The sequence below is a fragment of the Paramormyrops kingsleyae genome, chromosome 4 (genome assembly GCF_048594095.1).
Source record: "Paramormyrops kingsleyae isolate MSU_618 chromosome 4, PKINGS_0.4, whole genome shotgun sequence".
NCBI classification, from domain to species: Eukaryota; Metazoa; Chordata; class Actinopteri; order Osteoglossiformes; family Mormyridae; genus Paramormyrops; species Paramormyrops kingsleyae.
Genome location: NC_132800.1, coordinates 13,243,034 through 13,257,678, shown reverse-complemented (window position 1 = coordinate 13,257,678; position 14,645 = coordinate 13,243,034). Strand labels below are relative to the sequence as shown.

Here is a 14,645-nt window from a genome sequence, read left to right as displayed (position 1 = left end):
AACTGAATCTGTTCAGCCTTGAGCAAAGGAGACTAAGGGGGGATATGATTCAGGTCTATAAGATTCTAACGGGTCTGGATGCCGTTCAGCCAAATGACTATTTCAATATTAGTCTAAATACTAGAACTCGTGGCCATAAGTGGAAATTAGCGGGAGAACATTTTAAAACAAATTTGAGGAAGCACTTCTTTACACAGCGTGTAGTCAGAGTATGGAATAGTCTTCCTGCTATTGTAGTGGAAGCTAAAACCATGGGTTCCTTTAAATCAGAGCTAGATAAGATTTTAACAACTCTGAGCTATTAGCTAAGTTCTCCCCAAACGAGCTTGATGGGCCGAATGGCCTCCTCTCGTTTGTAAATTTCTTATGTTCTTATGGTAGAGTCACACAGTACATAAATTATATGGATAAAAGTACTGGGACGCACCTCTTAATGATTGAATTCAGGTGTTTACTCAGACCCATTGCACAGGTGCATAAAATCAAGCAGTTACCCATGCAGTCAGGTTTACAAACATTTGTGAAAGAATGGATCATTCTGAAGAGCTCAGTGTATTCAAGCAACAGCAGGGTTGCTGAGTTCTGAGGCGCATAGTCTGTAAAAGTCGCCAAAACTCTGTTGACTGAGCAGAGTTCCAAATTTCCACAAAAAGCTGTGCTGGGAGCTTCATGCTAGCCTCACTTATTATTATTATTTTATTTAGTGACTAATTGTCATTGTTCACACCACAGCACACAACAATGAAATGTGTTCTCTGCATTTAACCCATACGTGCCAATGTGACATAGCAGGGGGCAGCATATTCAGTGCTGGGGGAGCAGTGCTTGGGGGAGGTATCTTACTCAGGGTACCTCAGTGGTGCTTTGCTAGTCAGGGATTCAAACCTGCACGCTTTTAATTACAAGTGTGCTTCCCTAACCATTAAGCCACCACTGCCCACATTAAGCCACCCAGCGTCAGATGAAGTGGTGTAAAGCATGCTACCACTGGTCTCTGGAGCAGTGGAAACGTGTTCTGTGGAGTAACAAATCACACTTGGGGCAGTGTGTGGCTCAGTGGGTTAAACCTGTGTGCCTGTAATCACAAAGTCACTGGTTTAAACCCAGCCTCAGCATGTCTGTGGGTCCTTCAGCAAGGCCCTTAACCCCCAGCTCCCTGGGCACTCTAACAGGTGGCTGCCCTTTGCAGACAGCTTACTCTACAAAGAGCAAGTTGAAGGAGACATAAAAAAGAATTTCCCCACAGGTACAATAAAGGGTTAATTATTATTATTCTCTGTCTGGCAGACTGATGGATGAATCTGGGTTTGGCAGATGCCAGGAGGATATTACCTGTCTGTCTGCACTGTGTCAACTGCAAAGTTTGGTGGAGGAGGGATAATGGTATGGGGTTGTTTTCAGTGGTTGCGGTAGGCCCCTTAGTTCCAGTGAAGGGAACTCTTAATGCTTCAGCTTATCAAGACATTTTGGATTCTTCTATGCTTCCAACTTTGTCAGAACAGTCTGGGGAAGGTCCTGTTTTGTTCCAGCATGTCTGTGCCCCAGTGCACAAAGCAAGGTTCAAAAACATGGTTGGGTGAGTTTGGTGTGGAAGAACTTGATTGGCCCACACAGAGCCCTGACCTAAACCCCATCAAACACCTTTGGGATGAACAAGAATAGAGTTTGTGAGCCAGGCCTTCATGTCCAACATTAGTGCCTGACCTCACAAATGCTCATCTGCATAAATAGACAAAAATTCACAGACACAAAATCTTGTGAAAGACCTTCCCAGAAGAGTAGCAGCTGTTATAGCTGCAAAGGGACCAACTCCATATTAATGCCTATAGATAAAGAATGGCATGTCATAAAAGTTCCTGTGGGTATAATTGCCAGGTTCGTTAATACTTTTGTCTATGTGGTGTATCTTCTGATGCTGAACTTGCTCCACAATACGTGCTGATTATAAACCTCCATCCATGTTCGATAACCACTTTATACTGTTCAGGAAGCACTGTTTTATATTTATTTACATAATGGCAAAGTAGAGAAGTAGAGAACTCATTATCAGTCCTGAATTTATGATTTGAATATAAATTTTATATAAATCAATATGTAAAAAAAATATTCTTTGATGGGGAAAAAAATCAATTTCATTTGAAGAATTTTCCAAACTAAACATTTTATAATCATTTAAAGTAAACATGCCTACAGAATAGAATAGAACAAAATACAATAGAATAGAAATAATAGAATAGAATGATACTTTACTCATCCTATTTTTTCACCTATCCCATTAATCTCCCCATTAGACAAAGACACATACACAGGCAAGCTTGGCGGTCACTGCACAGGGTGCGAAAATTTCACTAACTTTCAAGAAATGCATCACTTTTTATTTTATTTCCAGCTGCTAACTACCTAAATAATGCCAGTACTTGAATCCCATCCAGGTTATCCCCAGAGCTGAAGGACACACCTTGGTTTTCTGAGCTCCGCTTCTCTTTCTCTTCTGTCTTTATAATTCCAGTTGGCGCGGTTTTAGGGTTCGTTGGGGTAAAATGCAAACAAGTCACAGCTCGCAGTCTCGTTCTGTAGTATAAGTTATCTTGCTAATCTAATGGGATGCATACAACCGCCTGTTTACCAAGTCAGAACAGTTTGGCTGTACTGTTCCAAAGAACAAACCCAGGATAGAGGGGCTCAGTGAACGTGGTCTGGACCCTGTGCAGGAGGGTCACTGTGTCAGAGACGCTGTAGAAGGACAGAGTTCCTGCCCTGTGATCCAGGTACACTCCTATCCTGGAGGAGGGGGGGCCAGATACTGCAGTTTCTACTTTATTGTGCTGGAATGTGTAACTGGAGCCTGAGCAGTACAAACGCCAGGACTTGTCATTGTATCCAAGCCTGCTGTCATCACCCTCTCCTTTCCTGTTGATCCCTTTATACGTGACGGCTATAGCGACCACCCGCCCGCTCCACTCAACCTCCCAGTAGCAGCACCCAGTCAGACCCTCTGTACACAGCACTTGGGGGCGTACGTCAAATCTCTCCTGGTGATCAGGGTATGACTGTGCCTTTCCAGTCATTGTCACCACTCTGTTCCCCTTAGACAGACGGAGTTCTTCGTTTGCTGTGTTGGAGTCCAGAGTGAGCTGACAGTAATCTGATGGAGGAGAAGATAAGAAGGTGATGGTTTGTTCTCATTCACTCCTTATATTAAACAAGATCGTGTGCTTTTGGGTAATGTAATGCTTTGAAACATAAAGCTAATTTCTGTAGTAGGTTAATATTCTGTAAAGATTTTTCATCTTATGTAATAGCATTTCTTACATTTTTGAAAAATACATTTTAGAGGAACTAATTTATAATATGACTGATAAAAGCCTTTAATAAATGTTTTTCTGTTAATTTTTAAATGATAATATTCTCAGTACGGACACCTCACAGAACAACCTCATAAGCACAATAATATTAAACATCAGTAGTCACATTGCAAACAGATTCAAATGCTCCTGACATAAACAGCTCATGTAAATGTGAAAGGAGGCAGAGGGAGAGAGAAAGAGCAGCTCCACTAGCAGAAGAAAACGAAACACAATAAAACACACTCCACCTCATACAGGGAGAGAGAAGCGTGTGTGTGAACAGACTCACATTGTAAGAATTCTGCTCTGGTCCTGGGCACTAATGGCAGTAGGATGGTGTCTTTGGTAACTAGAAGGAGACAGAGAGAAACAGGGATGTGAGTAAAAGGAATTTACTTGTGGGAGATGGACTTCACTCACTGTGGAGACAACAGCAGTAGGGTATTATTACTGTGGGGACAACTTTACTACAGTATGTGGGATGACAACAGGCAGTTTAACAAACCGCTAATCATTCTACATTAAACATATTACATATTTTTGCAGTGTGTAATTTTGAAGAAACATGATTCAGGTTTTGCAGCCTGTAGAAGGTGGAGCATCTTTAAAGGTATTCATAAAGATTTAATCTAATGCTGACAGTAGGCCTACTGCATACTCTCTCTGCATGGTCTGTATTAACATGAACAAATTGGAAAATGTATTTATTTATTAACCTGCATGACGAATCTCTTTTGTTTTCTTTTCACAAACATTCTCCAGTTGATCTTTCAGTGCAGAAACCACCTTCCTCCCGTTCTCAAAATCAAAACATGGACTGACAGAGATTCTGGGTCCAAATGTAGCTTCAGGGGTAACAGGAAGACCCTGGCAACTCTACAGAGAGACAGTCTGATTAAATAGTTCCATCAAAACAAATGTGTATTGTAATCAATTTAAAAAGGATTATTAAGTTCAGATAAATGATAAACAATTTGTAAAAAAATTCATAAATACATATGAAAATATGCATCAATTTCAATACTCTGGTTTTCTTATTGCCGAAGTACCTGTTCTGTTACATGGAGGAAATGGGTGTGATCCTCTCTGTGTGAAAGCTGCTCCAGCTCAGAGTGTCTCCTCTTCAGTTCATCAATCTCCTGCTTCAGTCTCTTCATGTGTCCTTCAGTCAGACTCACTGCAGCCTTCTCCTGATCTCTGATCAGCTTTGTCACCTCAGAACATCTTCTCTCAATGGAGCGGATCATCTCAGTGAAGGTCCTCTCGTTGTCCTGTACTGCTGACTGTGCTGACCTCTGTTGGTGACACAGGGAGCAGAGAACAGTAAATTACAATTGGCCCCTTTTGAGACCCCAGAGAGCCTCATTGTATAATAGTGATGTGAGCTGACAGGAGGTATAAAAACAGCACGGGGCTGGGATTTGGAGCTGGATGCCTCAGGTACTGAAACCCAGCCAGCACTGATTGGAAATGATCACCCATTAAGCTCATACACTGAGTCTCTTGGAACCGCACGGAGTTTGCCGGTCATTTCCCGCAGGTCACCGTGATGCCTATGGCTACTGTGCAATGTAAATGCCCTGTTGTGTGTTGCTTCTTTATGATCGCTTAATTTAGCCATGCAAGTGCTGCTATTTTCACGGCAACTAAAACTGTATCAAAACTGTTTTATTTTTTTGTGGAGCGATCCTGTGGTTTTTCTTTGCGGATGTCTAGACTTTTATTTTGAAATTGCGGCGCTGCTATCCCCGTAGCGTAAGCACGTCGGACCGGCACGACAGTACAATGCCAACGGAGCAGAAAATGGCGTTTACTAAGTTAGAAGAGACATTTTTCCTTTTTCTTTTAGTACCTGGCTGATTAGGGCACAAGGTCTGTCAGTATTTTGTTGTACTTGTATAATATTAGATGGTTCTTAACCTCTTTATTGTTCATATGAGTTTTAAACTTTAAAAGTGCTATGTTAGCAAACTGATATTTTGGATCAATGCTCCGTACTCCTGCGTTGCCTTAATTTCATGTATTCCGTATAACTTAATTCAGTTAATAAGTGCGTTTCATGGAGGTATTCGCGTTGTTTCCCCATTTACAGCATTTGTAAGAGATTATCGTTAAATAGCTTATAGGACTATAGGTCATAATATAAAGGGAATGTAATATTTTTTTGTTTTGGTTCCTTCCCCCCTTTTTCTTTAGCTCTTTGGTTCTGTTCACCGTTTATGTGCATCTCAATAAAACCCCTTTATGAAACATCAGTTGAGAGTTTCATCATCATTCAGGGATGCTATACACCACTTTTACAAAATAATTGTTTGCAACACTTAAAGAGGAAATAATATTGTAATCTTCAGTATTACAACCAATATAAGGCCTTTATGGATGATGTAATCAGTAAGGGTGATGCTGAGCTAGCACCATAGACATGTGATGGAGAGATTGTATTCTGTCATCATAGCTTCCTTGTGCATGTGGCTCCATTCATCCTGAGTGGGAGGTGTGTTCTACAGGAGTTTTGTCACAGAAATGCAGGATGTGATGATCTACTTCCTCAGGACTTAAGTCTACGGTGGGAGGAATGGAAGTCTGGTCTCCTAAGGCTTAGAGGGCTCTCAATCTCAAGATCTTATCACCCATGAGACTTCTGTAAGATTGTTAGAGGAGAATTGCATCATTCCTCAGACGCTTGCAGTGTAGGATATGGTGTATATTCCTACCGTAGGTATAAAAATGACAAGAATGAAGTTCACTGCTGTTTTGTTATGACAAAGGCCAGTGTTGCTCCATTAAAGGTTAGAAGTATTCCTCATTTGGAGCTTTCAACCACTGTGATTGCAGTCGGACTGAGTGTTCTGAAAGGAGATCTCAACATGAAGATTGATGAGGAATTCTTTTGGATAGATTTCCAAGTCACTTTAGCCTATATTAATAATGAAACATGAAGATGTCACGTATTGTTCGTCAATCGTGTCCAGATGATCAGAGAAAATACAAGGTTCATTCAGTGGCATTATATTGATACTACTGAAAACCCAGCCGATCATGCCTCAAGGGGTCTTCGTGCATCAGATATGCATTCAGCAAACTGGTTAACAGGTCTGAAATTCTGCTTTTTGAGCATGAGGCTGCGGTTCTTCTCAGAACGGCAGACGCTTTCGCATTTGTCTTATATGATATATACATTATGATAATACTTTCGTAAATATAAATTATTTATAGGTTAATATTTTTCATTTAGATATTTCTTTAGCTGCATTTGAATGAGGTGGTCCATCGCGCGCTTCTGTGATGTCTTAATTGCATAATTTACATCTTCCTCAAAGTCATTCTCTACAATGAGATTACATCTCCAGTCAAATGGTATGCTTTCCGGAGTTTTCTTCAGTGTCTGAGATTGGATGTAAGCTTGAAAATCTATTGGGATTCTTAATTCTTTCATATATTTTTCGTAGTAAATATCACCACGCCTTTCCAGATCTTCATAAACTTGTTATATTTTCTCCGATTTACATATTATAGCCTGCTGAGTTCGGAGTGGTGAGGACATTTTGCGCTGCTCAGTCAGCACAGTTACAACTAGTGGAGAGTGATGGGCAGACAACTGCCGAGCCAAACGAACTTGGGTGAGGGGGAAGACTCGTTACAGAACTGAAGAATCTTGTGATATTAGTCACCTTTGCACTGTTACGTGTCCTAATGATTTAAAACTAAGAACCCCCACCGAAATTGTTTTTCTTTATTTTTTGTAAGTACTGGTACTTGAAGTTTTGTTTTTGTGCTAAATGCTTATATACTGATATTACATTAAAAATCGTATCTCAAACCCTCTTCTCTATTCATTGCAGCTCTTTGTAAATCTTAGGTCAGACATTTAGGATAAAATGGCTCTTTGCTTTAAAAAGGTCGCCGACCTCTGATCTAGACCTTCAATTATAGAAAGGCCAATTCAAAAGTTAGTTTTCCTTCTTGAAAGTGTATAATCAAATCAGAGTCCTTAGAGTAATAATATGTGAGCCTGTAGTTTTAATAGTTTAGTTAATGATTTGAAAATCAAGTATAATTAATGGAGTTCATTCATCATTAAATGATTGGTGGGAGTGTAAATGATCATTTAAGTTTGTATTTTGACTTGGGCTCTAATTTATTGGTGTGATACACAATAGAGGAAACATTTAAGCACCAGTTGAGACCCTTTCATTTCAGACACTCAAGGGCCTCTGACCCATAGTGACCTTAAACCTAATTAAACCTCAAAAGACTCAAGTTGCCCATCTCTGAAAGAGCCTCAGTTCAACCTCTTTCAAGCCAGCTATTGTCTTCTCTTCCAGTTCATACTCACTGTTATTGAGTCCACAGCCTCTCTCAGCTCCTGCAGCTCCTTCTCTTTCATCTGAATTCTTTGCTGAAATTCCTCCATTTGTGTCTACAAAAAAAAAATATGACAAAACAAATTTGTTTTATTGACAGATATTATTCTTTAATCATCCTACCCATGTTTCATATAAAATCTTTCGATGGGGTTAAGGTCAAAACTCTGTGGTGGCCAATCCATGTGTTCCTCATGCTTCCTGGACCACTCTTTCACCATTCGAGTCCTATGAATCGTTGGCTCTGCTTGATGATTTAAATTCAAACAGTGACAATTTTTGGCCAGGCAGTGTATTTGAGAGTTTCTGTCCTGACCTGTTTCTCTGCCCTTCTTGCAGCAGCAGAGACTCTATCATGGCCTCTGTGTTCATACGTCGTACACAGATAACAGACACACTGCTGGTCGGTACGGCAGTAGACCTCCAGGTGTTTGTCATTTTGGGAACAGACATTGTCCTGTGTGGAAAATAAAAATAAAAATATCACTACTACTATAATTTCTAATCAACCAACCCTTGTCCCTTACTGAAATATTTATTTAGGTTCTTGAAAAATAATTCTAGTTGAGACTCTGTAAGCTTCCCTAAAAAGCTTATTGACATTATGCTTGCCTACCTCTCTAATAAACAAATAACCTATCAAAAAGCTGCTCATTAAGTGTGATTGGTTATTACTTCAAGAGGAGTGTCAATTATAATTTGTTGCTACCTCAAAAGGCACATAACTTGCAATTAAAAGAAAGACAGCTGTACCAGTTATGACCGGTTTCCCCTGTTCACTCCATCATGTGACTTAAACACCCCTCAATGTACATTTCTTATCATAGCACAATCTGTGCTGCCTCCTTGCTTTGAAACGGAGCCCATCTCCTATTGAATCTCTACCCCCATAGTTGAATATTATTGCTACTACTATGATTTTAAGCTTATATCAGAATCAGAATTCAGAAACAAGTTCCCTGTTTGTCTCTGTTTTTTCCTATTTGACTATCAGTGACCCAGACACCGCGTGGCCTAAGACATTGACAGCAACCACATAATGCCTCCCTCCCATCCTATACCAGCAGCTCACCTTCCACACCTGCAGACGTCCAGCGGCATCAGTCAGCTTGTGCTTCTTAAAAGCTGGAGACTCATAGTGAGGCTGGAGGTGAGTTTCACAGTAAGAGGCCAGACACACCAGGCAGGACTTGACAGCTTTGTGTTTTCTCCCAGTACAGACGTCACACTCCACATCTCCAGGTCCAGCATAATGGTCAGCAGGAGTAGCTGCTTGTAGTCCAGTCTTCTTCAGTTTCTCCACCACTTCAACCAGTATGGTGTTTCTGCCCAGAACAGGTCTGGGTGTGAAGGTCTCTCTGCACTGGGGGCAGCTGTAAACTTCAAGATGGTCCTCCTCATCCCAGCAGCTCTTAATGCAGCTCATACAGTAACTGTGTCCACAGGGAATAGTCACGGGATCCTTCAGTAGATCCAGACAAATTGCACAACTGAACTGGCTTGGATCCAGTGTTGAACTGGCTTCTGCCATTTTACCATGAACACTGATAGGATTCAGTCTTGTTTTCTCTCTAAGTCGTCTGTGTGTGAGAGTGGGAGGAACTTCTTGCTTCTTGTGCTGCAGTAGGTGTGGTTTTGGACTGAGGCCAGACTGAGAAGAGCAGACTGGACAAACACTGGAGTTGGAGTATACTCTATGAATAAAATAGTATATTTTATACAAACTATACACACAACAAACTTTTATTTAGTTTTTGTGAGTATTGATACTGATATTGCTTTTACCCCAAAACAAGCTATAATCCTACATTTCCATGATATAGATAGTAATTTGGTAGAAAGGTAGAAGAGAGCAGTTATACTGAGAATGAATGTCTTTGCCTGTGTGGATTTTTCTCCAGATTAGGCACATTTACAGCAAAATGGTGATGGGATTTAAAGCTTCCCTGAGTTATCAGGTACAACATGCAGGTATCATGCAGTTATAGATTGACTGTGTGAAGTTTGACAAACAAAGCTTTTATAAGTAAAGTCAATCCACAAATTTGTGTTTTAAAACTTTTAACATAATCCACATGAAAATGGAGAATTTAGTGCATAAATGTCAGATTTCTTCATTTTGTTTCTCTGTGTGTGCTGGGAGTGTATCTGTTTTAGGAAGGAGACTCAGGTGACCAGGTTCTAAGTGATTATTAATTTGCCACCAGAAAGTTTTCCAGAATGTAACTATGTCAATTTATTCTACATATTCATTAAGCACTACTAAGTTAAAATATCAAATACATGCCTAAAGTAACAGGGTAAGCTTCAGCCAAGCCCAGAAACAGAAATATTGAAACTGAATTTTTTCCCAACAGATTCCAATAATCCCCTTATCAAGTACAGGCTTACAGCATGGAACCTTTCAAAGGAAGCACAGGGCAGAACTGGAGTGCTGACATTCAGGGACTCCCCATGCCTGCGTTCCCACCTGCCTCTCCCTCCTACTTACTGTATGCTGCCATAGCCATATCTGCCAGAGCTTACATATTACACTCATCTAACTGTATTTGCTGCCTCTAGTCTCCCAGACTTTGCCTGATGCACTTTTTAATTCCCCCTCCCCTCCTGGGGTGGGCTACCTGGAGACCCCAAAAAAAAAATCAAGATGTTCTGCCTACCCTGCAGCCTGTGACACCTCTGCACCTGACTCTCAAGCTGGCTGCCACAGTTTCTTGGTTCTCCTGTCTTTGTTAACTTCATGGGTTTAAATGTGTGTTTCAGCGCCTCAAGCTAAGTCCACGCTATCTGATTCTAGCCCCGATTTTCTGCTCACCGAGAAAATCCCCAAATCGGAGGCAAATCGGTGCACGATCAGTGCTGGCAAAGTGGTGCTCCATCTCTATATGTGAAGTTATCAAAGATGCGACCTGGCTGAGTTGCCCATGTGCTGCAGACTCCCACTAGATGTTTGGCGTGCTTGATGCTTAGACCTTGTTGGCGACTCCAAATCCTATTGGCGTGAAAAGTGTCAGAGTCACAGCCAATGAGAGTGCAAGACACGGGGAGAACTGAAACCCGAGAGAGGTGTTAGTAAAACTGATTGATTGATTGATTGACAAGGCAGGGACACCCTGGATGGGATGCCAGTCCATCACAGGGCAAACACTCACTCACAGGCTGAGGACAATCAAGAGACACTAATTCACCAAACTGCATGATCTTGGACTGTGGGAGGAAACCTGAGGAAACTCACAGGAGCACGGGGAGAACATAGGATACTAATTTATAGCAGAGCACACACTCACACACACAATCACACAGTAAGGACAGCTTAGAGATCACAATTGCCTGACCACATGTTTTCAGTCTCTGAAGGAACGAGGGGAAAATCCACGTTGGGAGAACATGCAAACTTTTAGTCACAATTTATTGCTACCGAATTATGAATTTCATTCTTGTGACGTGTGTTGAAATTTAAGCTCAATTAAAGAATGTTGACATATAGGATTTACCTGTTTCCCCACCCTTTACCGAAGCAGGCCTGGTCTCTGTGCCACGTGGATATTTCACAACCAAATTCATCATATATGTTTATAAATAATTCTAAAATGTTCCTGCTCTGACCTGTTTCCCCACCCTTAACCTACAGTACATAGGTATGATTAATGTGCCTTCAAAACTGACCTACTTGCATGCATACAGACACATAACTTTACGATTACTTCAAGGATCTCTAATTGGGATCCACCTCCAGCCAATCCTCCCTCCTCCCCCAGGTATGTTCTTGTATCAAACGTGTGACCTTTCATATGTTATTCTTTGTTCAAGTAGCTCTGCCTGTAAATAAAGCTTATTTTGGATAATTGAATAGCAGACATGCATCTGCTTTTTGAATCATTTCCAGGGTTTTGACTGCACAAGTGGGTAAAACTGATAGTAGAGTTGCACTATTTCATCATAAGATATCCAGTGCATAGACTAGTAGTTGAGCTACATACTCAGACAAAAACTTCCTGATGTGATACAGGGGGAATCTGCAGGACAGGGAAAGTGCTGCTATGTACTCAGCAAAGGACAGCTGGTCATATACCATTAGCCCCAGGATCCTGGCTGAACTAAATGGAGACAGTGTAGATGATCCAAGCTGAACAGCGATGTCATGGTGGATGGTAGGGCTGGCATGGTAGACAAGAGGTTCGACCTTGGAGAGATTTAACTAGAGGTGATGATTGTTCATTTGGGCTACAGTGTCAGCAAGGCATGCGGAGATCCAAGCAGAGAACATGGCATCTTTAGGAGGGAAGGTATATCTGGATATTTTTAGTGTAGTAGTTGTAGGAGAAGCCATGCGACTGGACCTAGAGAAGTAAGTTAATGGGAGAAAAGGAAGGGACCAAGGATAGAGCCTTGGTGGGATATCACTTGTTTCCTGATGTGACTCTTGATGTGACTCCACATGTGATTCTGCACCCCAACACACTTGGAATAATCTACCTGAAAGGTACAAGTCAAACCAGCTCCATATGATTCCAAGAAGAGAGAGCTTTGTCAGGAGGATATGGTGATTTACTGAATGCTGCTGGAGCGGTCTAGCAGGAACAGGAGAGATGACTGAGCATCAGCTTGTGTGACTCTCAGAGCATCCATGACATTCATGAGGGCAACCTCAGTGTCCAGTTCTGAAGTCACACTGGACTGGGTCCTGGAGGTTGTTCTGGCTGAGAATTCAGAGACTTGACTGAAGACGGTGTCGTATACGGTATAGTCTAATGCGGCTGTACATATATGGGGAGATACTGTATACGGTAAAAGAAAACTTCAACGAGACTACATGTTTGCTGGTGGGCTACCTGAGGTTGTTGTAATAAACAAGCCAAAATGGAATTAAGTCTCCATTGCAATTATTTAGGCACATTGAAGAGTTTTAGACATGAAGGAGAGGAGAGAGAGAGTCAATAATTTTCAATCTCGAATGTGTTCATGGATTTTATAAGCAGTGGAGTTATACGAGCCTGCTAAAATGTGGCAGGGAATATGCTGGTTGTGACAAACATGTTGAATGCAGTGAGTGAGTGAGCAGGTTGGCCTGTGTTGAGGCAGATGAATGAGGGGAACGATGGACTGCGTGTAGCGGGTGCAGAAAATTGGCTTACAATGTCTGCCACTAGTGATAGGGACGAGACCACCTATTCTGAGTCTGATTCAAAACCTTGAGGGTAGAGACTGATTTTGAGGGAGGCAAGGCTGAGTTGAGACACAGTCCAGAAAAATTCTTAAGATCATGATTTAAATTTACAATCATCACCCCTGCTAATATTTAAAAGTAAAATTGTTATTTAAACATGGTCGTAAACATTGTCATGAGATGTATTTCAATCAATGACAGAAGGAAGAAAATCCTTTGATTGCAAACATTAGTATTTAACCAAAAATGCACAGCTTTTAACCCTAACCCTAACCCTGCACATCAATAAACAACAATTTGTCCAGTTAGTATAAATTAAAAATGCCTGCAGAAATGGCAAAATAATCAAAGAACTCATATAAACAAGCAGTTAACATAATACCTGTGTAACTCACCAGAGCTTCTGAGATCTAACCACATGGGACCTAAATGGTGAAAAAAAACAGCTAATAACCAGCTTATACTGCTAGCTGGTTTTAGCTGGTCTACGATGGTCTAAGATGGTCTTAGATGATTATGTTCCAGCTCTTACTGGTCGTTGATGGTGTAGCTGGGTGGGTCACCAGCTGGTCACGCTAATGTGGCCAGTCTATCATGCTGGTATGGACCTAATCAGCTAAATCCCCTATAATTACCATAATTTGCTGGTTTGATAAAAACCAAACCATCAAACCATCATGCAAAAAGATAAGCTGCTTGTGCCAGTTAAGCTGTGTTTTCAGCAGGGTGGTCATCTACTGGTAGACTATGGAAGAAAATTAGATAATCGAGCAGCACCAGTTTGTTAATGTGGGGCACTGGGGTGCCACCCCCTCCAATTTTCTAGAGAAAAAAATATTCTTAAACACACTAAACATAATTAGATAATTGGAAATAATTACGAAGTAGAATTTGTTTACTTGTACAATGCACCTGGTAGTCTGTTAGTAGTCATTAAAAACTGGTTCCAAATTGTATTTGGTTAATTTTTGTTACACGCTACCACAGTTGGCCGGCATGTTCATGTGCTTAAGTACTTAAGAGTGTCCCGTCCCTCAAATAAGCAAAGTGCAGCGCTATTGACATGCTTCTATGGTTTTTGGCTAAGTTTGTAGACCACAATTCACCGCATCAGTGATGCCAAATGTTTACATCAAAGATGAGTAAGCATACCAGCTAATCAGAGTCTGACATGCCTTGGAGGAAGTTTCAATTTAATTGCGCAAAGTTGCGTAACAGATGTTGACATTGGTTAGGCTACAATGAAGGCAAACACAACCAAGTCAAAAGACAACATAGTTGTAGCGTGTCTCTTGTTTACCTCTTCAGATATCAAGTGTGTCCCATTGCTTTCAAGAAATCCCCACACATTCTTCACATACACTTTGCATCTTACATCAACATACATCCCCACAGTGCGTAGTATTTCAGGCCTTGTCCGCGCGTACACAGGTATTTTAAAAACATGGCTTTTTCTATGCATTTGTCCACAGGTAAATGGTGTTTTACGTCACTGAAAATGGCCTTTTCCATATACACTTACCCAGTACAGGGTCATGTTGAGCCTGGAGTTTATCCCAGGAAGAAAAGGGCAGGGGGACACCCTGGACGGGATGCCAGTCCGTCACAGGGCACCAGGCAGGGGGACACCCTGGACGGGATGCCAGTCCGTCGCAGGGCACAAGGCAGGGGGACACCCTGGACGAGATGCCAGTCCGTCGCAGGGCACAAGGCAGGGGGACACCCTGGATGGGATGCCAGTCTATTGCAGGTCACACAAGGACACAC

The 14,645-nt window shown here is 41.4% G+C and overlaps 1 protein-coding gene across 1 annotated transcript in view; it reads right to left on the bottom strand.

Moving 5' to 3' along the window:
- Positions 1-1,571: 1,571 nt before the first annotated feature.
- Positions 1,572-14,645, bottom strand: part of LOC111858562 (uncharacterized) — a 38,078-nt gene continuing 25,004 nt past the window's right edge. The window contains exons 14-20 of the mRNA XM_072711649.1: positions 8,784-9,235; positions 8,028-8,168; positions 7,684-7,767; positions 4,397-4,642; positions 4,064-4,223; positions 3,637-3,696; positions 1,572-3,145 (exon numbers count right to left, since the gene is read on the bottom strand). Of these exons, the coding sequence (XP_072567750.1) occupies positions 2,631-3,145; positions 3,637-3,696; positions 4,064-4,223; positions 4,397-4,642; positions 7,684-7,767; positions 8,028-8,168; positions 8,784-9,235 (1,658 nt within the window). The 3' untranslated portion in view covers positions 1,572-2,630. The remainder of the gene's footprint in view (positions 3,146-3,636; positions 3,697-4,063; positions 4,224-4,396; positions 4,643-7,683; positions 7,768-8,027; positions 8,169-8,783; positions 9,236-14,645) is intronic.